Raw genomic sequence first — 26659 nt, forward strand, 5'->3', positions numbered from 1 at the left:
AGCGTGTAAGTGGAGAGATTAAATATTTTGCCATTTAGATTCTTGACATTACAATAGAGTTTTATATATATGTAATACGAAATAATGTAATCTGTAGACTAAAAATCATAATCATATTGCAATATTGATTACATTTTATCTATCTATCTATCTATCTATCTATCTATCTATCTATCTATCTATCTATGTATATATGTGTGCGTGTGTGTGTGAATATACCACTATAGATTTAAAAATATAGATATATATTAGTATCATATATACTGTAGTATACCATATATTGTTTTTATATCTATATTTACATTTTTTTGTTTTAGTAATTTCAATAAGTATTTGCTATTTTTAGCTGCGTTTTTAAATACATTGTAGTCTACACAGATTTAATTAAAAAAAAATTTTTTTTTTCCAATTTCAAGGTAAATTAAATGAAAATATAGGTTTGGCCCGGTTTTACAAAGATTTCAATTAATGTTCATTATTTGATAAAGTATTACGTATTACACCACAGCATGCCTTAAAACAAATAATTAAAATATTAAATAATGATAAAACTAGAAAATAAACTCTCAAACCAATGTTTCAACAGTTTCTTTATTCATTATTTACATCAAGTGTAACAATGAGGAAGGACTTCACAGTAATATAATATTAAAAGTGAGCTTTAAATTAGAATCACACAAAATATACTTTTTACAAAACAAAGAAAATACTGTTAATCTGTCAACCTCTGCCTTTTTAATCCCTGTTAAATTCACATATTCAAAATTAAGTGTTTTATTTTCATTGCACTTGAAGGACTAGAGAGGTGGCCTTTGGTATATAAATTTCTTCAGCACTTAAAATCTGACCTTACAAAAAGACAGCCCCCGCCACCCCCTCCCCCCCACCAAAAAGAAAAAAAAAAGCGAGTTCCAGGATTCAACATAAAAAGAAAATCAATAAATAAACCAAAAATAAATAAAAGAGACCAACAAAAATGAAAAAGGAAAAAAACTTGGGTAACCGAGGCTCATAAAGCATAAACTATAGGACAAGATTGTTCTCTCCGAATTCTTTCTCTATACATGATACAATAAAACTTTATTCAATGAACAAACTTTCAGAGGAGGTTTACTAAAATAAAATGTACTGATTTTGACAAAAGAAAAAAAAAATACAAATTGCGGTGAAAAGTGGAAATTAAAAAAAAAACACGTTGCTGTTTACTAAAAGGTTTAAAAGGCAAAACACTCCCTGACAATTATGTAAAACTAACAAAAACAGTCACTAACTCTTTTTTCCCCCACAGTTGTTTGGTAATGAAAACTTTTTAGACATAATAATAAATGGAATAAATGACCTGCATGTGTTTGAAAGAACAAACTGCTAAATCACGCATGAAACGCATCTGTGTTAACGTGATTTCAAGAAAGGTATTCCTGACAAAGCAAAACAAATTCATGAGCTCTTTCAGTAAAAGGAGACCAGACTTCAAGCACTGTCTTTTTCTTTGTAAAGGACAGATCATTGCACTTTTCCTATTCAAGTCGGACACCTCACATACCCAGATGTCTGAACAGGGCAGCTTGAATGATAATAAAGGCTTGAAAAATCCCATTTGCCACCTAATAATGGATAATGAATATTTTTGCGCAAAACATATTTACATAAACAGATCTTTAACATGACCTTGCAGTGCACAAAACAAAACATCTCTCACAAAAGGCACCATGTAATATCAGAAAACACTGAAAAAAAAAAAAAAAAATTATAATGATAAAACAAGCCAAGTTAGTGTAGGCAAATTATGCAATGATTTAGAATACAAAAATGGTTTTGAACAAAAAACGTATGATTTTCTGTTGCAGTGGAATTTAAATGTCATTGAGATGCATGGCAAAAACAATTTCTCCTTCCAAAATCTCCATACTATATACCCTAGAATAGTGAATTAAGGCAAGGCAATTAACATTTATGCTTTAAAAATGTGCTCCAGTGTAATCGGTACAAATCATATTCATTACATTTTAATTATGCATCGCAGGGTACCCACAAAAATCTCATTTATGCAAATTCTAATAGAAATCTATCATTTCATGAATGCAGAAACAGAAAACAACTGTTTATGTCCTGAAGAAAATGTTTCTTTTAATAATGGTTCTTTTTTTTTTTATAAAGTTTGAACTGTTTAAACAAACAAACAACAACAAAAAAACATTCCGGTTTTAACAAATTAATACATTCATAATGTAGATGCACAGATGGAGACCCTCGCACCAAAATCTCACCACAAGGACACAAGTGAGCGTTACCTTCCATACCTGTTTGTGGGTATAAAATAATATGCAATATCTACAATATCATAAAAACGCCTGTGCTTTTAATAAAGAATAATTTAAAATTCAAGTTTACAAATGGCGACATTCTAAAGTGAAATCAAAATAAAGTCACAAATCAATGTGCTAAGAAAAATGCAGTTTGTGTTAAAAGACTTGGAAATACTTGTTTATCTAGTGTTGCTGCTTCTGTGTTGGCACCATGACGGTCATAAAATAAATTGAAACTTTCCACACATCACATAATTGCCCCATAGCAAATCAATAACATCTAGAAACATATTTAGAATTCTGAAGTGTTGAGAACTCTAGAGTCAGACTGTAGATTTGTGCCATCTGTGTGATGGGGGCATTATCTAAAGGCCACAGATATTAAAGGCCGAATATGATCCATGTGGTGACAGACCCAACACCATTTCAACTATGCCACAGCCAATCACTGCTAGCAAAAATAATGCATGGACCATGTCAAAATAAAGACTTATTACAGAAATTATGAATGGTCATCAAATGCTGTATTGTTTAACAAGTGTGGTCAAATAATAATAAAAAAAGACAGTATGGGATGTTGTCAGAAGCAGTTTTAGTGTGTAATATCAGACAAAGAGCAGTGTTTGCAATTCAAATTCATTACTACTGCAGTTTCAGAACGAGCAATATTGTTTAAGTTCAATTTATACCATAACTGTTTGGGATTTGTATGTTTGCATTGACATTCTGATGCAATATCCAGTTACCATGGAACTAATGCAAATTAAATATCGAAAAAGCAAATGGAAATCCGTAAAATGCATGATAAGTGGACCAGTTAATTTGTAGTTGGTTCACATTAACCTGTGCAAACCCCTGTATATTTGTGAAAATTGATTCAGTCATACCGAGAAAAAACTGTAAATATTAATTTGTCAAAAACAAAACCGTGTATTTTGGTAGTGACAAAAAGCTTATATACAAAGAACTCTGTTCCCACCTGGCAATTTCAAGGAGAAAGTCACCTGTAAACAATAAAAAGTTAGAGAGTGTTTGTAGTAAATTTCTGAGGTACTTCTTAGAGAATACTCTCTGTCCCCCAATACTTAAATAAAACTAAATTGATTATGATACCTTAAGTCTCAAGGAGTACAGGAGGAGGAGTTTTGGAGGTGGACACAGTGGCTACCTTTGCACAACATCACTGATCTCTCTAATGCACGTGTGCAAGTTGTCAAGAGCAGGGCTGGTCCCAGATCCCACTCCCCCACCTGTAGAGGAAGCGCGCAGCTCCTGTAGACTTAACTCCAGTTTCCCCACTGCCTCACGAAAGGCAAATTTATTACGTGTCTGGGGGATGCAATCGACATACCCCGAGCAGTAGTCCAAAAGTTGGTGTCCCACATCCAGGACCTGGCTGTTTGATGAAAGCTCGGTGTTGCCTTGAAGAGCACTACTCAAACATTCGGCACATTCCAAAAGAGCCTCCTTGCTGATCTTCTCCAGTGGGATTCGTTCTGTCTGCTGCCGAGTCCGTCTAAGGGTGGGTTTGGCGGAAGTAGGGCCAGGCCCGCCACTGGAAGCACCGTTGGTCATCTTAGTTTGGGTGTTGTTGTTGATAGAGGGGACTATGGGGGCTGGAGGCACTTGTGGTGGTGGTATAGATGGACGTGCTCCTCTGGCTTCTCTTCCTGACCTTTTGACGGCATCTCCATTGACCTCAATGTTTCCACTGACAACCTCGTCAGCTGAATCGGCACTGTAGGAGTGTTGGAGGGAGCGGAGCATGGGTGGTGGAGGAGGTGCACATTTGGGCTTCACCAGTCGCGGTCGGTCACGATCGCCACTGTCGGACAGCAGTTTAAAGCGGTTGCCCTGAGAGTCCACACCGACTAGGTGTACATCAGCTGAGCTGTGCTTTAGGGTTGGGGAGATCAGCACTGGAACTTTGTGGTTGTGCAGATTGACTGAAACAAGAGTGGAGGTTTTCGATGGAGATGACCAGCCTTGCCTGTCATCTTGCCCATCTTTTCCTCGTGTGTTGGAGTCTGAATTTGCCTCTCCCCCTACACCCGGTGCCCTAACTCCACCTGCGACCCCTCGTGGCAAGAGTTTGGCTTTGGGACGATCTCGTATCTGAGCCGTACCTTCGTCAAGCTTCCTCAGGATTGCATCTGAAGGTCGTGCTGCCCCATTCTCTGGCTGTGAGGTGGTGGAAGTTGTACGTTCTAATGGGGGTTTGCTTCGGTTTCTTGGTAATGTCAGCGCCATCCGCTCTAAGTCGGGCAACCCGGCAGACATAGAGGAAGTTGAATTGGAACGAGGGAATGGCTTGGTTCCACTTCCTTCGTCTATTCCAGAAGGTTTACCAGTCCGCAATCCCAGGGTCTTTTTGATAAGGCGAGGGGTAAAGAAGCCTGCAAGGCTTCCCCAACTACTACTGCTTCCCACTTGACCAGAAGTTGCTCCAGAGTTTGAACTTGAGGGTTTCTGTCCAAACGTGGCCCCACAACAGCGGGATTGCACGTGGTTCCCCTCTGCATGAGATGGAGAAAAATTCAACCCATCAGTTTGGGGCAATGGAGGAGGAGGGCCTGCAAACCCAGCCGTGGGCTCATACTTTTTATGGGGCTGGGTCTCCATCTCCCGGAAAGAGCTGCTCCTCTTGGGAGGCATAGGGAGATTCTGTTGCTGCTGAGGTGAGGATGAAGTAGAAGAGGAAGACATGGACTTCTTCTTCATGAAGGAACTGAAGAAGCCAGCCTTGCGGTCTCGGGTGAAGGTAGTGTCCAGGGAGTCCTCCAGCAGGTTAGAGGGAGACTTATCCCTCTGTTTACGTGGTAGGGCAGGAGAGCTGCTGGAGCGTCCATCACCCAAAAAAAGGGATGCTGCAAGACCTGAACACAATAGGACAACAGAACCAAAAGTCAAAGAACAGAAAATAAGTGGTAACAGCAGACATGCAAACTAAAACTGGAACACTTGCTTACTGCATAACTCAGTGCACAAATAGCATATTGTGCGAGACTGTGATTGCTTGACTATAAAATGAATATTTAATTTATTGCATTGTTAACAATAGGGTCTCAAGCAAAGGTCACAAAAGATAAACACATAGAAGTATAACATGGTGAGCCTGGTGTAAGTGAAGAATGTTGGATGATATTAGAGAACATTTCTGCTAACCCTGACTGTAATTCATAAGAAATAGCCTGGTATATGCTTTTATACAAGACACTGTGTAGTGCCTTTATGAGTTACTGCTACTGCTTGATGTCATTATTTAAAAATGAAAGTACATGACATCTCTTTAATTGATGGGGCAATTTTTATGAGTGGGCCAAGATATATAGATATAAGATAAGATATATTTTTTTCTTTTTAACAGGTCCTGTGGCAAACATTAAGTCTAGATATTTGCTGTATGTAGAGAGTATCACTTGATATGTGCGGAAAAGTAAGGTTGCCAGGACAATCAATGGCAGGACAATAAAGATACAGGAATACAAAACAAGAAATGTATAAAACATTAAAAATAAACTTTTTGCATGCTTGAAAGGTTTAATAACATGACAAAAAGTAATTATAAACAATTCCACCTTAAAAGTTCATTTTATGGAAACTTTATGTAATTTTAATAAATAGCATATAAATAGTTTTAAGTTTAAAAACAATATTGCACAATACATGAAAAATGCTTAAACAAATTTTAATCAAAATATAGATACACGTGCAGTGCTTGTGTGGATACTTGGGGTTTAGTGACAGGACAAATGCGACACATACATACACATACACACGTACACAAATGGGATCACAATACATTTCAAACAATAAACCCAAACATGAGAACAAAAGAAAGAAATATATATATATATATAGGACTGTCAATCAATTAAAATTTATAATCTAATTTAATCACACCCTTTTTCTGTGATTAATCAAGCTTAATCGCACACTTCATGAAATTAGGCATAGACGATTTATCTTATCATTTATCAAATGTTTATTTTGTCATAATTTGCTATATCCAGCAAAGTAAACCAAAAGATTGAAGGGTGACACTCAAAAATCTGTATTTTCTGCAAGCTTTTTTTCAAGATAAATTGAGATGTCTTTCCACAAAAGGACACCAAAAAACCAAGTGATATAAGGACCCCATGAAAGCACATATGAAAGAAAAGGAAATCTGAATTTTATAGTATGTATACAGTGCAACAGCAAAGAGCTATTTTTACATTTTAAAATGTTGCAATAACGAACAGGACCACACGGAGATGCAAAAAAAAAAAAAACCTTAACCAACCGCCTGCTGACCGCATATATCTACTACAGTACACAGATCCATTCAGTATAACTAAACACAGACGAATCAAAACATTATCATGAATATGTGGAAACAACATCAATGTACGAAAATGTCTGTGCCTGTGCATAAATACAATGGGCAATCAATGTGTCAAGAGCACTCATACATGTATTATTATAACGGACTCACACATGCTTACTGTACGACTCCTGTAAGCCACCGCAATCGTCTTTACCTTGATTGCAGTCTTCATACATCAAAACTTTACTAGCAAGACTGGTTATCCAGTTGAGAAAATATAATTTGTGTCATATCTGGCCATACAGTGGTGGGATGTGCTGACAATCAGTTCAGTCTGTACATGCGATGGATGTTTTGGATGGATTGTCTGAATGCATTAGTTTACTGGATCACTGGATTGAAAACTTTCCCGGAGTTTAGCAGCTTAAAATAATCTGATCGCAAGCATAAAAGCAAAATTGGGTTAAAGGGTTTTTCACAAACACGCACACACACACGCACACACACACGCACACGCACACGCACACGCACACGCACACACAGGTTGAGTGTAAAGTAACTAGTCAATATTTTATGGCTATAGAACTTGTAGTATCACTGGTATCATGTTGAAAACGGTTTCTAAATAGACAATAGTGAATTGGATTTTATTTCCTGTGTTGATAGTACAGGCATCAGCTGTGAGAAGCAAGTCAACCGATTGACTGTTTAGGAAACTGAGGAAAACCGTTTGAGGAAACTGCAAATCTTCTTATGTAATAAAGAACAGGTACAATTATTTTGCAATAAATCTGTAAAAGAAATATCTGTGAGTGAGTGAGTGAGTGAGTGAGTGAGTGAGTGAGTGTGTGTGAGTGTGAGTGTGTGTGTGTGTGTGTGTATGTATGTATGTATGTATGATATAATACACAGAATGTTCTAAATTAGGCTATATTAGTGAAGATATATTGGTAGGGTTATATACTATGTAGCTCTGTTAATCAGTAATGAACACCACTCCCATTCTCTTGAGCTTCTGTCTGAGCCGATTGAGCCGGAGTTGAGCCTGTATACCTGCAGGGCCGTGAGGTCCTGCCTCCTCCATATTCTCTTTGTTCTCAGAGTGTTTCTTCTGCCCACGAGACTTTGAGGGCAACAGTGGCATATCGTGGCCAAAGGTGTGAGCGAGCCCACCTTGCCCACCAGATGCGGTTTTACACAGCTCTTCGGCGACCTCTGGAGAGGAGTAAGTAGACAGATTAATACTATGTTTTACATCTAAATACTGCGAGTCATATCTTCAACTTTATTTTAGTCAATTTTCAAAGGTAAATTGTCATAAATGCACTTCTATATTTAATTCAATACAAGCTGCACCTGTTATTTATTCTTTCTTTAAAGCCAGTTTAAGACTATGTGTTGTGCTTTAATTTAACATTGAGTATATAAGATCTGTATAAAAAGTCAGCTTGGTTTACAGCTTCCTCTGTCTCTCAAAACAGATGATGCAATAATACCTTCTGAGATGCTCGAGTCATGGAACATGGTCTCAAAGGCCTGGTGAATCTCAGCAAACGAGGGTCTATCTAGTGGACTCCACTGCCAGCCTACCAACACACAAACAAACCATGGCTTTACTCTATGCTTAAAAAGTTTAGGGTCATGTAAGTCTTTTGAAAAGAAGCAATGACACGTTAAATTGCTCACAAGTGATAGTAAAAGTTACAAAATGAATGTTACCACAGATTACCATTTCAAACAAATGCTGTTCTATAAAAAAAAATTAAGTCCTGAAAAAATGTTTTTCCTCAAAATTATAAGCAGCAAATTACAATGATTTCTTAAAGAATCATGTGACACTGAAGTATGAAGTAATGGCTATTGAAAATTCAGCTTGACCTTCAAAGGGAATAAATTACATTTTAAAAATATCAAGATATAAATAATATTAATATTTCTCAACACTGCATACTGCTAATATAGAATATGTATGACATTATTTGAATATACACTAGAATATGACTTGACATTATTTGAATATACACTAATGAGATAATACTTTTTAAAGTTATTAAGTAAAAGCTATGAAGTGTTTTTAAAGTCGCTGCTGGTACTCACAGGCTCTCATGAGCTCATAGACTTTAGGAGGACAGCCCTCGGGCTGCTCCATGCGGTAGCCCTTCTCCAGCAGATCGTACACCTGAGACAGGTCGATTCCTGGGTATGGAGACATGCCATACGTCGCAATCTCCCAGAGCAAAACTCCAAATGCTGGAAAATTGGGAAAAATAAGCAAGTCACTTATTTATAAACAAATCAACCATTTTTGTCTGTAACAAATAGCGCTTAATGGAGTAGCAGGACTTTCAACACAATTCTTATAACAAAATGAAATTAGTAACTGACCCCACACATCTGATTTGATGGAGAAGGTGTTATAGGCCAGACTCTCTGGCGCGGTCCATTTGATGGGGAATTTGGCCCCAGCATGAGCGGTGTAGGTGTCGCCTGTCATCAGCCGGCTCAGTCCAAAATCAGCCACCTTGACCACATGATTCTCTCCAACCAAACAATTACGAGCTGCCAAGTCCCTGAGAAAGAGATTGAGAAGATGGAGTGAGATCTCTCAATGGGATATAAGATCATATAACCATCGAGAACTCCTGAAATCTACTGACAGTTGAAGCGCAACGCTCACCTGTGGATGAAGTTCTTCTTCTCCAGATACTCCATGGCAGAGGAGATCTGAGTGGCCATGTACAGCAAAACCACAGCATTGACCTGCTCCCGGTCACACTCACGCAGATAGTCCAGCAGGTTCCCGTGTGGCATGTACTCGGTCACTATATAGAATGGAGGCTCCAATGTACACACACCTAGAAAAGCGGAATCAAAGCAAATGACCAATTTGGGACAAATCTAGAAACAGATTTTGGTTAAAACAAACAATTGTTATTTCTTATTTGAGCAAAATGGGTAATGCATACTCATTAATGGTTGATTAACATAGTCGTGAAGTTCCTTGAGATTTTTTTCTAAACTGTCTAGACAAGGACATCTCTTATTGGGTCAACTGAACCGAAACCAGTTAAAGCATATATTGTGATCCTGGACCACAAAACCAGTCATAAGGATCTTTTTTATTACTAAGATTCATTCATCATCTGAAAGCTGAATAAATAAACAGCTTTTCGTTGATGTATAGTTTGTAAGGATAGGACAAAATTTGGCCGAGATACAACTATTTAAGAATCTGCAATCTGATCGAAATCTAAATATTGAGAAAATCGTCTTTAAAATTGTCCAAAAGAAGTTCTTAGCATTGCATATTGTTAATCAAAAATTAAGTTTTGATACATCTACGGTAGGAAATTTATTAAATATCTTCATGGAACATGACCTTTACTTAATATCCTAATGATTTTTGGCAAAAAAGAAAAATCTACAATTTTGACCCCTCATAATGTGTTGTTGGCTATTGCTACATATATACCCATGCTACTTATGACCGCTTTTCTGGTCCAAGGTCACATATAGCTTCAAATCTGGAGTTGCTGACTAATTTTTCAGGCAATATGTCAACTATAAAAAAAAAAAAAAAATTGCAGTACACTCACCTAGCAATTGTACCAAATTGGGATGTTTCACCTCCTTCATGACTGCAGCTTCCTTCAGAAACTCTTCAACCTCCATGGTGTCCTCCTTTGAAACAAAATAATCCAATATAAAATATTAACACATAACAGAACTAGCCAAACAACTACAAAAACAGAAATCCATGGGTGCAATAAAATGACAAGCCACTTGGTGGCACACAATAACCCATAAACAGTTCAATGCGATAAAAACCAGTGAAATAGGGGGGAAATATTGAAATGGGAGCATAGGCACAAAAACACGAACCTTTAGTGTTTTTACGGCTACAGTGAGGTTGTACTTTTTCCAAACTCCGACGTACACCTCTCCGTATTGGCCTCCGCCTAACTTGTGCTTCATGGTGATGTCGGTGCGCTCCATCTCCCACTTGTCGTGGATGGGGGAGACGCCGTAGACGGTTGGCTTGTTGCATTTTGGAGCAGGATAGTGTAATGTGGTTACCAGACCATCTGCCACTGTGGAATGATGATGAACCAGCTCAGCTAATGTGCTGAAACGACTTTCAGCTGTTACATAGACCTGAGGCAGAAGAGAAGGAGACCAAGTTTAAAATCAAAGGAAAAGGAGCTTGACTTTTGTAAAGCAGAGTGAAAGGAGCCCAACCTTTCCATCAGAGGCGGTGTTGATCCGGTAATGATAGACCCGTCCCTCATAGCGAAGGGAGATGGAGAGCTGGCCAGGGCTGCTCTCACTCTCTCTCACTAGGAAGCTGCCGTTGATCAGGCTGCTGAGCAGGTACTCAGCGGCACTGCGGGACACGGGTCCATGATACCAGCTGTGCTTCTCCAGACTGTTCACGGGGGTGATGTAGTTACTGGGCACCCAACCCTGGCCATTCTTCGACCGGACTTCACTCCACTCGCCATTCTGGTTGTACCCCAACACTCGCAGCTTCTCTCCTGAAATGCAAAAAAGAACAGAACATTGTTCTGCGATCACTCGGTATTCAGATCTTCTCACATTTTTATGCATAATGTTTTCCTTATGATTCAACAATGTAATCCCTTGTTATTCATACCAATGCTTCTCCCTTGAATGGAATGGAATGAGAGATTAGAAATACAAGCCACAACAAGCCCATCGTTCAACTATAAAAGCACATCAGGTCTTTCAAAATAAGGCAAAGTGCATGTTTACGTAGGTAACTACAGTAATAATTCAGAAATAAGATCTGTTTGGGCTTGTCCATTAGGTAGTGTTTTCATCTTATAAAAGACGAACCTAGAGTCTTCCATAAGAGTTCTGCGATCTGAACAAATACTGAAAGCACCTGAGAGTGGAAGAAGAAAAGTGACAATCATAACAATCAAATATATCAACTATTCAATGTAATGTGGTGTTTTTTTATTTCTGCAAATATGCATGTCAGACGGACTTCTCTGGCAGCTGCACCATGCTCCATGACAGTTAAAAATAGAATTATGTAAAAAAAAATTTTTTTACAAGATATGCCTCCAAAAAGCAATATTGAGAACATCCCACGAGCCTTGTGTTCTCTTCAATTAAGCTGTGCTCCATCAAGCTGTTGGGAAAAAAAAGAACGCTCCAAACCCTCTATAGTGTTAAATCTAGGTGTACACTGTGCACAGTAAAAACAATGATGTAACCAATTACCAAAATAACAAATAAGGCCACTTTTTGGCACGTTTGTGTATTATTTTGATCAAACTTATATATATAAAATGCATGTAAATGTATTTCTATATATATATATATATAAAAATGCATGTAAATGTATTTCTATTCATGTACGTTACTGTTGAAAAGTTGTGGTTGGTAAGATTTTTTCAATGTTTTTGAAAAAAGTATCTTGTGCTCACCAAGGTTTGCATTAATTTGACAAGAAAAATAAAAGAACTTTCTTTTTTAATATATTTTAAAAAGGTAATTTATTTTTATGATGTTGAGAAAGCTGAAATTCCAAAATAATTTATTTTAAATAAAAAGCTTTTGTGCCATTATAAAAGTCTTTCACTGTTACGTCGGATCATTTTAATGCATCCTTCCTGAAAATAATAAAAAAAAGAATAAAATGCTTTAAAAAAAATCTTACTGCCCCCAAACTTTTGATTGGTATTTTGAATGATACGTTTGGTTTAATTCCGTTGATCAATCATAGGTCCAGCAGAGGGTGCTCTCCTCCTGCCAAGGAAACACATTTTAGGCCTGCTAGCTTTCAGACACCAAGTGCTTTTTCCAATCCTAAATCGACACTGGCGCGGCAACAAGGCCCATGCGAGAAGACAAGAAGAGGCTGGTGCATTGGTGCATTACATTACCGGCCATTAGCGATTACTTCAGAGAAAAAGAGCAGACTGCTAACTCCCTCTCTCTGAACTCTTCTCGTGGGCTAGTCTGTGTTTACCCACCTGCTTTTCACCCAGCTGAAGGGATTACACTTCAAAGTGGGCATTAGCGTTAGCTGTTTCAGCGTGGAGCATCTGAGCACAGAACCGCCTGACTCGTTCCCTAAGTCTATGGAAAGAGCTGTGGGCGTTAGCGCATATGGCTAAGGTTGGTGCCCATGTGTTTATGCTCTTCAGTTGAATAAAACTCAAAAGTTAAGCATCCGCTTTCATTTTTAGCTTGGTTCTTTGATCCTACAAACTGCTGCTGGGAAGAGGAACAAGTTGTTCTGAAGTATAGCAAAGAGGAAGGAGAGTGATGGAAGGAAAAGGAAAGATGCCACCACCATGGCTTTGTTATACAGAAAGAGGAAGTTATCCATAACAGTTGTGAAGACATTCTTCAGCTTTGTTTTTTTTCCAGGTATTAAAATTGGTCTTGGGTTTCACTTGAGTTTACACTATCAATGCAATGAGGTTTGTCATCCGTGTTCAGAGGTGGAGATCAAACGGTGAACGTTTTCAGTGAAACTGAGCACCGCATGTTGCGCAACCACTCCTCTCCTTTCGATTATCATACCTTTCGTGATGCTCAGTGTGTTGTCACCACTGGCAACAAAGTCATAAAGCGCTACAAAGAGGTTGGGGTCACTCTCTGCAGCCCCCAGCAGATTCTCCTTCGAGCTCCAGCGCACCGCCTCCGTCAGCGACGTCGAGTCCAGTCCAAACGGCCTGTGCAGGGCCTCTGTGAGGAAGAAAGAGGGACAAACAACAGGCTTTATGAGTAACAGAAAACATAAGCAGTTGTTGATGGAGCATATGGCATCTCCAACGAGACGAGGCTTCTGGGAAGGGCAAAATGAGTCAGTGTATGAGGGGAGGGGTTTCAGGAGTTGACGAACATGTTAACGTCAAGGTGGGGAGGGAGAAGAGAAGTGAAGCAACTGCAACCATTTGACACAAAATGAAAACAAGGAGGGTGATTTAAAATGAAATCACTTTGCTCCTTATGTCATACCTCACTTAACATTTTTTTTGCAAGTAATATGTGTTAACAATATTATGAAGGCTACACAAAACTTCAATAAAGACATAAAAAAAATAAAAAAAATAAAACAAAACTGTACTATATGTTAGGGACATTAATCATGAATGGACATTCAATTAATTCAATTAATAAAATAACAATATTAATTTTGTCAATAATACAGTCAGTAATTATTGAAATATTTTACAATCCTCAAAGAATTATTGGAGAAAATGTATGTATATTTTTAACATATACACAAATAATAATATTAATAACAATTATTATTATTTTAAAATATTATACTACATAAATAATAAAAACCAAAAAGTTATTTCAAATGCAGCAGACTGAAATGTATTAAATATTTTCTAAATACTAATAAAAGTAGAAAATGGATTTTACTATAAATTACAACGTTATTCCTAAATTTCTAACAAAAATTCTTAATTTATAAAAAGTAAATGACCACCAGAAACCCCCCAAGAGCAAACCATTTGACCAAGAAATAGCTTCTACATTGAAACAACACAAACAAATATCAATACCCTCAACCTGAAATCCTCCACACACAAAAAACAACAACAACACAAAAATCACTGCCATTCAGGGCGCCGTTATAGCGATGTCTACCTGCGAAGCAATAGTGGTCCACATCCTGTGGGCTGGAATGGTTGGTCAGCCTGACCCTTTCTTCTTCAAAACTGCTGCTGGACGGCAGGGTCTTCAAAGGCATAATCTAGCAGTTCTAGATTAGTCTCTGATCTCACTTGTACTAAAACACAGACCTAATGTGTTGATGGTTCTGCTTCTGTCTGAGAGGGTTTGATTCTTAAGGAACATCTTAAGGAGAGGAGGAGCATGAAATAGCTTTGAGGTTGGAAAAATGGTGTGGGAGAGTCCCCACGCCTTGAGCATGCCTGCGTCTGCTGGTCTTCCTCTACAGCTGTCAACCAGCCACAAACACACCCACCAAGCATGTCTGGGCAGCTGCCCCTTTCCTCAGGGAAAAGTGTGGTAGGACAAACCGTCGGACGAGGTAGAAATGAAAAGGCATCAGAAACTCCCTTTACTGATCCCTATGAAACAAATTCTGCCACTAAGATCAGGCTACAATAGGTTTACCTTTACAAAACTGTGGCGTTACCATAGTAGAGGGTCTGAATCAAATAGTACTACCATGGAATTGAACACATTCACGTCCCAAGGTAACTTAACAAATAGCTAAATTAAGTTAAATTATTCAACATGAATCAAAATATCAACGACAGCAACAAAAAGTCCATCACAATACAAAATATCTGCAAAAGATGGGTCCCAATGGGTGACTAGTTATTCAAAAAACAACTAGATGCTCTAAAGTTAAAATACATAAATCAAAATCACTAATGGTTAAACTACCATATTTTTCGGACAATAAGTCGCACCTGAGTATAAGTCGCATCAGTATAAAAATACGTCATGATGAGGAAAAAAACATATATAAGTCGCACTGGACTATAAGTCGCATTTATTTAGAACCAAGAGAAAACATTAACGTCTCCAGCCGCGAGAGCGCCCTTTCGCGGCTGGAGACGGTAAGGTTTTCTATTGGTTCATTTCTCTCGGTTCATGTCAAATTAATTTTGATAAGTCACACCTGACTAGAAGTCGCAGGACCAGCCATACTATGAAAAAACGTTTGACTTATAGTCCGGAAAATATGGTAAGTTCTATTTCAATTTCATGTAAATGCTTTTCTTTTAAACTTTCTTTGCAAAAAAAACAGCTACTCTATATTGTAATAAAATTTCACAATATAAATTTTACTGTATTTTTGGTAAAAAAAAATTAAAAATAAAAAAAAAAGCAGCCTTGATGCGCATAAGAGACTTACTTTAGAAACATTAGAAATCTTACCAACATCAAACTTTTGAATGGTAGTGCATATAACAACATAATATTCGAAAGCATTATCATACCGACCAAATATAATAATAATTTACAGATTACAGTAACAGTGTTACTGAATTATTAGTGTACAACAGTAACAAAAATATCAGCAATAACCAATAGTCTAAATTTAAAACACACATCTGCATTTTATACCATCTGTTGTTAAATAAAATAATCTGTCTTATGTAAACGCCAACTAAGAAACTCATTCAGTCAGCTCAAGTAAAACCAAAGCTTCCAGTTAAGATGGATTAGTAAATCAGTAGTTTGAGCAACCCACCAACTAGTTTTTGTGATAAATATGTTGTTTTGAACATCCCTAAAAGAACCCACAAAACTCCTAGTGTTGTTGACACATGCACATTAATTATCCACAGAAATAACAGCATAGCAAATTAGACTTAACTAAATAAATAACCCTTAAAAATAATATTAGGGCAAAATGTAATCGATGGTTCAACAAGTCTTAAAAATGCCCCTATAAATGAAACCGGAAACAATCACTATGAATAAAAGACAAAACAAAGACTGGTCTTGCACAACTTAATTAACCTGCGAGAACACGCAGCTGAGACAGTCAATGCCTGTTTGCCACACAAACAGATACATACTGTACAGCCCTACCTTTATTCCGGACCAGCATGCAGTGCTTCCCAGTCCTAGTCAGATGACTGATCCACAGCTCCCAGTACATGATCCCAGTTCCAGTATAAGGGCTAATAGGAAACCACTCCAGTGTTTAATTCACTCTACAACACTCAGTTGAAAATCGGCAACGCTACTCTTGGCTGAATCATTTCAGAGTCTCTGGTGCAGCTCAGCGCTCAGAGTTTCCAGCGCCGCAGCCGGAATGCCAGTGCGACTTGATTGTGGGCCTCCATGCCAACTGCCCTGAGTAAGAAATATCCACATGTGTTTGTGTGAGATATGGGAAGAGTGGAGTTCTGAGGGTGGTTTTATTGGATGTCCTGTGAGGGGAGGCGTGTGGGGGGCCCGTTGGTTTTAGAAGGGGGTTGGAACGAGCAGATGGTTCCATTTCTACACCATGTGTGCTGCCTACCCAACATCCTCTTGGGAGAGGCTGGGAAAGCATAGAGGTGTGGAAACTCTAGTGCAAAATGCCTGTACCACATTAAATGTACCCTAGTTTCAGAGCAACATGTAAAATGTATTAAGATGGGACACTCAGTTATTCAGTTACACCCAAAACCACTCAACAATAATCAAAGACATAAGCACACAAGACCTCAACAGACTAGATGACAGGATTCTATGAACATAATAAAAGAAAAATAGATTCAAGTCTCAATTCTAGACTACGTAGGCTAGACAGAAAGATGAGAGACCTAATGAGAGACACAGACAGATGTAATAACAGACATACAAGATATATATTGACAGACTGACAAACTTATTAAATGACAGATATTGACTGACAGATAGACAGTCTTTTGTTGTTACTTTTGATATGAAACAAAGTCTTTCAAATTCTGCCCATTTTATTAGGAAAATCAAGTAATAAATACTATTTTAGCACTATTTAATGTGGTGTGCTAGATCGGTGTAGACACCTCTGATCAAGCGAAGTGGAACTGATCATCTCTCTCACTAGTGGGTACTCGCCTGAGTATAATCACTGGCATCAGGGTTGCCAGGTTTTCACAACAAACCCACCCAACTGCTATTCAAAACTAGCCCAATCACATTTTGAGGGGGGTTGACCAGTAAAAATCACATTCCAGGGGGTAAAATACATGTTTTTCAGCTGGGTTCATCTGGTAAAATTTCAATTCCAGGAGCCAAATATCACGTTATTGGGGACGCTTCAACCAGCGGACACTGTAAAAAAAAAATTTAAAAAAAAAAAGTATTCCCTGATCTATAAATTCCATTATCCATGAATATTCAAAATATCTTTTTACAATGACCACAAATTGTAATTTTATTTTTTCCCTTGCTTTTTTTATTTAATTACAACATCAAGTTTACACACATGGGTCAAAAATGACCCATCTACACAAGCTTGATAAAACACGATATTCTATGAAAATAATTTTAGCAGTTATTTAGACCAGCACATTTAACATTTAACATGCACACATCACTGATAACCAATAAACTGTCTGTAGTGCAACTTTAGTGAATTGTAGTGAATGTGACCAAATAGATGAAAATAAAACTACACAAAACAAAATGACACAGGTACAGCACTCTCAAATTGCCATCCTCATGCTTGCATGCCCCACAAATGACAACTACAGGTATGTGCTCCTTGCAAACAGGCCTGGCACTGGGAACACTAGCTGCTCACTTGTCTGTATTTGGCAGCTGGGCAGATCCTGCACCTCTTCCACTTTAATTTTCATCCTGCATGATGTACCTGTGGCTGGGTGGTGTAATTTGTTTTTTATCCCACATCTTCCCGTTGCTTCTTTAATATGGTTATGAATGTTAGGTGTGCCCTCCAAATACCTCTTCATATGTGGCATTACAAGATCTTTGACCAGCTCCTTGATGAATAGCTATCATGCATTGGTCAAACCAGCCATGTAATCAGGGAGCTGCGTAGTGAAGATGGTGTAGGCCAGGGGTGGCCAGCGTCTGTCCGTGAGAGCCACAGTCCTGCAGTTTTGCTCCAACCTTGATAAAAACTCACCTGCCTGTAGCTTTCTAGTAAGAATGAGTAAGTACCTTTGACCTTGAATAGCTTTTTCATTTCATTTCATTTCATTTGTATTTGATTAGGGTTGAAGATGTTTGTATATATATATAGGCGATTAATTATTTTAGTGCAAATAACTCAGGGGCGGGGCTAGTGTTGGCCACCCCACTCACAACTGCTGCTTCGGTCACTTTTTCTCTTGACAAGAAGTTAATTTATTTAGTCGCAGAACGAATGAGAATGGGAGATGTGAGATAAAAGACAGAATGACAGACTAATAGAAGGACAAACAGATAGATCAATAGATTACAATGTAAAGCTCTGTTCCAGTTCATTCACAAACATTCCTCACTCGCGCAATACTTTTGACTGATGTAGCAGTTGAGCAGCGCTGGGCACGTCGCGTGGCCGCATGTGTTTGCCCTGTGTGTGCTTTCTGTATGTGTCTTTGTATGCAGGAGCTTCGCTGTGAGACAGCTGAGGAAGAACTGTGTGTGCGGTGTGAATGGCCATACTGAACGGACTGACCTGCACGGCCTTGTCCTGATGGGAATCTAGCGCAGCTGTTGTGCTGGGCTTAGGCCAGGCTTATGGCAGCTGCACCAGCACCTCTGTACTCTGGGGATGTTCTCATCTAACATGGCTTATGAACTAGAGATGCACCGATCAACCAGCCAGGGACCGGAATTAGTGGATTTTCCACATGATCGGCTCGGGCCGGTGACCAGCCAGTCTACCTAACGATTTCGAGCTGGGCTGCGTTTCCCAAAAGCATCGTAAGCCTAAGTTGATCGTAAAAACGATCGTACGATTGATCTTAATATTACGGTCTGTTTCCCAAAAGCATCGTAGCTTAAGTAGCACTTGAAAATCTTCGTAGATCTACGAGTGCTCTGGAGTAATCGTACATCCCCAAGTGCATTGTAAGAAGACAGATTTATGAGGACACCTGCAGGACAACCGGCAGATTACACTTTTATCTAGATTTAACACACTGCAACGCCAGTAATATAATAATATTTTGATTGTACTTTATTGTACACTTTATTGTACTCGTTTATTGTTTACATGAATTTATAAATGAAATAAATAAAAAGGGGAAAACAAGATGAAAAAAAAAACACATCTTTGTTTTTCTCTATCTCCTCTAAGAGGACATTAATTTCATCCTTTTGAAAGGTATCTTTTTTTTTTTTCTTTTTTTTCAGCCATTTTGTCAGTGTCTCCGCCTGTATGTAGGTGCTTTATATAGACTTGATTGTATTGATTGGTAATCCAAAACAGATGACAATTATTAGGTTAAACGTTCAGAATACGATTCCATATAAGGTTACATTTTAGCACTTCGCGAATGGACAGCGACTCCTAAGTAGCACGTAGAGCGCGTTCTCGCGCGTTCATGTTAAGTGCATTTTTGGGAAACGCTCGTGGAATTGCTGCGAGCGTTCGTAAGTTTGCACGTAGAAAACGCTCTTAAGAGCTAAGATACATCGTTATCGGGAAACCCGGCCCTGGTCTGTTATGACATCACACTTACAGCGACTGATAATATAATAATGTCGTGCCAGATGAGGCTCGCACAGCCTGAGTGAGTGTGTGTGAAAGAAACTCATGCAGAAATCAAAGCTAATGATCACAAAAGCTCACACAGAAACTTCCATACTGCGGCAGTTAATAATTTATGCTATAATATATGATTTTGGTAAGCAACATTGCACGACAAAGATGTTTCCGCGAATATCAACACAATGCAATGTGCAATGTGACACTGTAATGTGACACTGATTTTATACAGTAGTAGTTCGATAAACAAGAAGTTAAAATTAAGTGACTGACTACAAAGCCGCACTACCGAGGATGCACGTCCAAAATCAGCGTACTTTGAACGGGGAAACGCGTGCAGACCTACGTCACCAGTAGGGGTGTGCCGGTTTCAGAATTGGTGATGACGGTTATGACGTGAGTCAAATGTGACGGTTCAGGGGGGGGGGGGGGGGGGGGGGGAGATAGCGGGTTAACTCCGTGTCAGCGCGCGCTCTGATCGGTAAAGGGGCAGAGATTTCAGACCTCCGTTTATTAAGGAGATCTGTCACAAAACTCATTCGCGCCAACGTTTTTTGAGCAAATTTCAAAGCCGCACCCGCCCGCCATCCGCTGATTGTTTTGGGGTCTATGGCGATGCAATGCTTTGCTGATGCGAGCCGCAAAAAAAAAGCCATTGCCATTTGCCCATTAGCTCCGCCCACTACCGGAGAAACTGGTATGTCTTCTGCTTGTTCGAAAATGAATATGAATATTTCTAAATTTAATCCATTACTTTGACAGGAGAAGACAACAAAGAATAGTTTACATATAGCGTGTTGTTTAAGCGTGGTAAGACTCTCGCTCTCTCTCTCTTTGCATGTGTGAGAAACAGCGCTATCTATCAGCAGGCCCGTCGTCAAGGGGGGGCATCGGGGGGCAGTGCCCCCCCAAATGACTTTTTGTGCCCCCCTAAACGTAACGCACAGAACAATTAACCAAACTTGCATTACTGTGCATTCACACCGCCGGCGTCGAGAGCGTCAAAGTGGCCGGAAGTCATTCATTTTCAATGTAAACCAGCGTGCGAGGAGCGGCGCGGCGCGACTTGGCCTTTGAGAGCGTCGAGCAGAGTTGAAATCAAGGCAACTTTATGGTAATGGGCTATGACGCGGTTGGGCAGCAACCAATCGGAACGTAGAAGTCAACCGCTTGAGAGAATTCCAGAGGACGCAGCTCCGATCACATTAGTTCCCAAGCAAAATAGAAGACAGGTTGATTATTGCTGTTTCGCGTTTGCAGTAATCTATGATGTGTCCCTGTTTGAGTACAGGGACATAAAAAAATAATTAAAAGTGATACATGGACCAAGGTGTCTGAGATCGTTCATTTTAAGTAAAGGATCTTAATATTTCGTCCACAACAACATTTAATGAGATTAATTTATAACGTTAACCTCCTTGTGGTTAGTCTAAATATTAAGATCAACAAGTCTGTTTGCTTTGCGGCCACTTTTAATACAAATTAAGCAGTCGGTCAACGTCAGAGCACTCACGCATCTTTCTGCAGTGTCGTGAGCAGAGCGGCAAGAGCGATTTTTGACGCTCTCGACGCCGCTGGTGCGAACGCGCAGTTAGACGTTTGATATTGATTTAGATTGTTGCAGTTGCACTAATAACGTTGTTTCAGCAGAACTTGGCTCACATGAACAGTAATCACTACAACGGTAACACTAGAAATGCATAACACATTACCTTCAGAAATGATTCAGACGATTCATTATTAAACGCATTATTACACAGAACATAATTTTAAATATAATTATATTCATAAATGACTGTTAAAACATCCCAAAACAGCACCCAAACCTTGCAAAGACCTACCTCATTAATTATTCAAATACAACAACCAATGGCAAGTCTCCAGCAGCAGACCTTTCAATATGTTATTTTTGTGTTAGTAGTTTTATTCATTCAAATTACAATATGCAGTTTGTGTGTAAGTATATGTATATATAAATCATGCAATTCATTTAGTTAAGCATACAGTATTGTATTGTTTATACACAATTCCTTTGCGCAGCTGAGCTGCGTGTTGCATGTGATCTCAGAATAAATGTTTGGCGGTTTTGGAAATGTTAAAAGACAATAAACAGATACGTTGAGATCAAACGGTGAAGTATTTTATTTGAATAATTGAACAAAACAAGACTATTGTGGTCTATTTTAGTTATAGCCTAATATGGGTTTATGTTATGGTCCGTCTCAGATCATTAAAAAAAGTGTGCCCCCCTATGAAAATTAAATGCCCCCCCATTTGGTTTGTTCTGGCGACGGCCCTGTCTATCAGTAAAGTGACGGTGAGTCGTGCGCATTCACAAAGAGTTTACAGAGTGTCAAATACAGGTGCGCTGTGTGTCCATTGAGATGAGCTGAAAAGTTCAGATCGCTTGAAGGAGAGAGAACTCTGAAGCTCAGATGCTGAAATTAATGCTAGCGTCATGCGCTTCAGTCTATGTAGTAAACAAACCTGCACGTCTCTGCCATTCATTAATTCACACAGAGACGCGCAGAACACGGATTTATATTTTAAACAACTTTTGCGGCTTAACATTTACAGATACTGGTCCATATGGAGATTTGATTTGATTATTTTATGCTAACTTTGGCAAATTCCATGACTGTCCATATTAAAATGCAAGTTTCATTTTCATGACTGGATTTCGAGATTCCGTCCTCGTTTTTTGCTTCATGGAAATCATAGAGCAAATTTCAAAGCCGCACCCGCCCGCCATCCACTGCTTGTTTTGCAGTCTATGGCGATGCAATGCTTTGCTGATGCGAGCCGCAAAAAAAAAGCCATTGTCTGTTCTAGAAAGGATGCAGCAAAGATATTTAATGCTAAAGTATGAGGCATAGGCCTACGCTGAGTTTCATTTACGATGAGATGTGCTCTAGTTCACAGTGCAGTGCAAGCGGCGCGCTGGTGCTTCCATGTCACGGTTATCATTGTCTGCTTTACTTGCTTTTTATTTATTAAAATACATGCAATTGGTTGATGAAACATTTATTAAAATTAAGATAAAATTTGTACAAAACGAAATTCGTTTTTAAGAAAGGTTTTCTACAAAGCAAAATTTTATGAAGTGGTAAATATCATGTCTGACGATTTACAAAACTTCATTAAGTGGTAAAAACCATGTCTCCCGATATATTGCGCATCTTATGATCTTATCTAAAAAATGAAAATAATTTTTGATAAAAAATGTTTGTAAAAAATATTTTAATGACACGGTTTTGGCGGTTATAGAGTTCTAATGACGGTGTTCAACTATAACCGTCGGTCTCACGGTTATATACTAACCGTCACACCCCTAGTCACCAGTCTATTTGCCTAATCTTCCCGGTACTTTACACCGCGGTGGAAACACAGAAAGCAACAGGTCTGGGGGGAAAAAGTTCCTGGGAAAAAAAGTTCCTGGTACAAATGTTCCGGGTAATTTCGGTGGAAACGCGGCATTAGTAAAAAAAAAAAACTTTAAGAAACTGTGGGAAATTACATATGTTTTGTTATATACAGCATCTCCTTTTCAGTTAAAAAATCAGGGAAACTTGGTCCAGATGGGGGCAATTGTAATGTTTAATATTTTTTAATTATATAAATATTTTTTGCATTGAAAAAAGTATAGATTTTTGTTTGTATATGCAGTCAGTAATAATTCTTGGGAAATAAATTGCAATCGACAAAAATCGGTATTGGCAGGTCACACTTACAAAAATCATAATCAGTAATCGGAATTGGCCAAGAAAATTGCAATTGCATCTCTATTATGAACAGAACATCCTGATCTGAAAGGCCATTAAACAGCTATTCCTTCAAGATCAATATAACTTTAAACTGCACATTTAGTTTCAGCACCAAGTCCAGGTTAACAATAAAATAGGCCCAATATTCAAACTATATAGCATCTTTCCTAAATAAATTACCTATAAATAAAACAATAGAAATTTCAATTGGTTATTTAAAATACTAAAAGCGATTTTAGGAATCATAATTTAAAAAATGTAAAATATGAAAAATAGATAACTGTAATTTTTAACAATTCCAGGCTTCACACAAAAATCACACTATTAACAGGATATTTTGTAAAGTTTGTCTGAGTAAGGAGGACTAAACAAGAGGGGGCAAGGTATAGCGATGGGTCAACAGTCTCAACTCCTCCCTGAAATCCAATAAACTAGACATTTCAACCGCCCGTCACCAGCTCTGTAATTCCAAAGGTACAGGACAGCCCCCTTAGATTACACTGGAATGAGACAAGTACATCTGTCATGCAGGAAATTATGACCAACATTCTCATGTGCAACAGCAGCATACAGGAGATGGCTCTGCTCAAGGATAACCACTATCCCTTATACTGCAGGAGTTTTCTCTGGACTGAAAAACTTTTCATACCAGAAGACAGAGCGATAAGCAGAGTCGAGCACATGCAAGTCGGCAGGTAGACAAATGGTGCCAGGTATCCCGTTAGGGTGCTAACTGCCTGCGTTCATTGCCTGAGTTTGGATAGACGGACAGTTATTTTCATGAAACAAACTAATGTACTCATTTCTGAGTCAACAAAAATAATAATGCAAAACGGACTGTTTTTGAACAGTAATCACCAAACTCTCACTTTCTGCCAGATAGTCCCATTCCAAACTCATGCAGTTAGTTGACATAATAGCGCTGTTGTTGGGCAAACACTCACATTTGTATCAATCTAAGAAGGGACAAACTTTACATTTCATGGTGAACTACTAGAATAACTGGGATAGAAGGAAGTAGAGCACAGCGCTCTCTTTCAAAATGCAAATGTCTTCAAATCGCATTTAGTCTGCACTATAAGCGAGCTGCATGCTGCACAGTCGACACAGGAATTGTCACTTGCACTACTGAGGCATTGTCACTAAAATTTATAAATTAGAGGTCGACCGATTGATTGGCCGGCTGATTCTTGACATTTTTTAATGAATCGGCTAGGGCCCACTGTTAGGGGTGTGCCATATCATACCATCCACGATAATACTGCAGACTAGGGATGCAATGCTACCATTTTTTGTCACAAATTTAAACGGAGTGTGAACCTTTAAAGCAGGTTTATATATATATATATATATATATATATATATATATATATATATATATATATATATATACACACACACACACACACACACACACACACACTTTATTATACATGTATTATAAAATTTTACTAAAGGATCCTTTTATTTTCTACAAAGTTGCTTTGTAACGATTTGTATTGTAAAAAAGTGCAATACAAATAAACTTGAATTGAATTGTGTTCTTTAATGACAGCTTTCCTAAAAATATATCCTATTCATAAAAATAAGAAATATCCCAATATTTCACGACTCCCGTATCGTATCGCCAGAATTTTGGCAATACACAGCCCTCGTCTGATCAATACCCGATCTGCAGAAAATGGCAGTATTGGAGCCGATAGCGATCTAGAGTATCAGATGGAGGAGCATATCTTTAGTAAAGCGGTGTGGAGAGGGGAGGGGGCCGGTGATTTTCACCGACTACCTAGCGTAAAGAGACAACACGCATGGACTACCGCAAACAGAGTATGTGAAACTCACATACAGCTCACAAAATAATGCTTGCGCTGTGTAAGCTATTGTGCAACAATTACATGACAGTGCATGATCAAACATTTAGGTAAGATAAATATATATTTTTGATAAAATGGTCCCCTCCACCCCTGAAATGAAAATAAAAAATAATAATTTAAATTAAAAAAATCTTCTTACAAGAGTCACCTAAGAAAGGAATTAATTTTCCAAAATTAAATTCAGGCCCTGAATATATGTCTAAAAATGTTGATTGTATCATGACCATAAATAATTCTAAATGATAAAAAAAGGCTTTATAAAGATTGGATCACCCCTAACCTATAGTTCCACCAATCAACCATTGGTGCCGATTAATTGGAAAAACCGATACATCAGTCGACCTCTAGTAGAAAGTATTTCAATACTGAACATACCACACTTCAGAGGTGTGAGGCAAGAACATCCATTACACCCCAGAGTGCTGTTAAAGTGTTGCACTAGGGAATGACAGCACATGCTCACGTGTTTATCTGAAAGCGCTCAGCACATCACATCACAGCAGAAGCCATGTGGTGCAGGATGAGCCCTATTTTTAGATCCAGCACAAAACAAATCTATCTGGCCATAAATACCCCCAGAATAATTACACTATACGTGCACAGAGGAACCACCAAACAATGATTCCTCAAACAATGGGCCCACATAAACAGAGAGACAGATCCTGTTCATTCTCAATAATGAGGATCCAACATAAATACTCAGAAACAACAATTGCACAGTTGTCTCCCCTCTCACTCAGTCTCTTCCTCTTTTTCAGTTAATGGCTCTCCATTTGAAAAGACTAGATCTGTATTACAGGCCAACAGACAATCTGATGAAGACAAACTACAATACAAAGAGAGATCTTGTGAAATTACCACATGCAATTAACTGAATGTCAATAACAGGGATAGTAATAGTAGTGAATGTAACAATTCCAATTCCAATTCCAATTCTTAAGAGCCAATAAATCGTTTTTTTAGTTCCTTTGAGGAAGAAATATCTGGAAATATCTGGAAAAGAATGAAATTCTATTGCAAAATGATGAGGTTCCATTTAGTGTTTGCACAGACTTTTAATAGCTCATATTATAATATATTAAATAAACATATCAAATATATACAAATACAAATATTTCATAACTACAAAAAACTAAACTTTTCATTCATTCATGTATTTTATAAAACACTATTGACAATATTTAAAAGCATCAAGTTATTTGCATTTGACTACCTTCAAATGTGAAACAAAAAAAGTC

General features: G+C 38.2%; 1 protein-coding gene across 3 annotated transcripts in view; it reads right to left on the bottom strand.

Annotated features, from left to right (window-relative positions):
• Positions 1-572: 572 nt before the first annotated feature.
• Positions 573-26659, bottom strand: part of LOC113091168 (tyrosine-protein kinase ABL2-like) — a 42462-nt gene continuing 16375 nt past the window's right edge. The window contains exons 1-11 of one of the 3 annotated variants that reach the window (XM_026256615.1): positions 16183-16454; positions 13177-13341; positions 10855-11150; positions 10498-10770; positions 10212-10296; positions 9293-9470; positions 9001-9185; positions 8713-8865; positions 8112-8201; positions 7669-7830; positions 573-5182 (exon numbers count right to left, since the gene is read on the bottom strand). In XM_026256615.1, the coding sequence (XP_026112400.1) occupies positions 3471-5182; positions 7669-7830; positions 8112-8201; positions 8713-8865; positions 9001-9185; positions 9293-9470; positions 10212-10296; positions 10498-10770; positions 10855-11150; positions 13177-13341; positions 16183-16252 (3369 nt within the window). In that variant the 5' untranslated portion in view covers positions 16253-16454 and the 3' untranslated portion in view covers positions 573-3470. Of the gene's footprint in view, positions 5183-7668; positions 7831-8111; positions 8202-8712; positions 8866-9000; positions 9186-9292; positions 9471-10211; positions 10297-10497; positions 10771-10854; positions 11151-13176; positions 13342-14256; positions 14541-16182; positions 16455-26659 lie in introns of those variants that run through there. The other 2 variants (XM_026256614.1, XM_026256613.1) reach the window with 2 other exon arrangements.

The sequence above is a fragment of the Carassius auratus genome, unplaced genomic scaffold, assembly GCF_003368295.1.
Source record: "Carassius auratus strain Wakin unplaced genomic scaffold, ASM336829v1 scaf_tig00214103, whole genome shotgun sequence".
Classification (NCBI taxonomy): domain Eukaryota; kingdom Metazoa; phylum Chordata; class Actinopteri; order Cypriniformes; family Cyprinidae; genus Carassius; species Carassius auratus.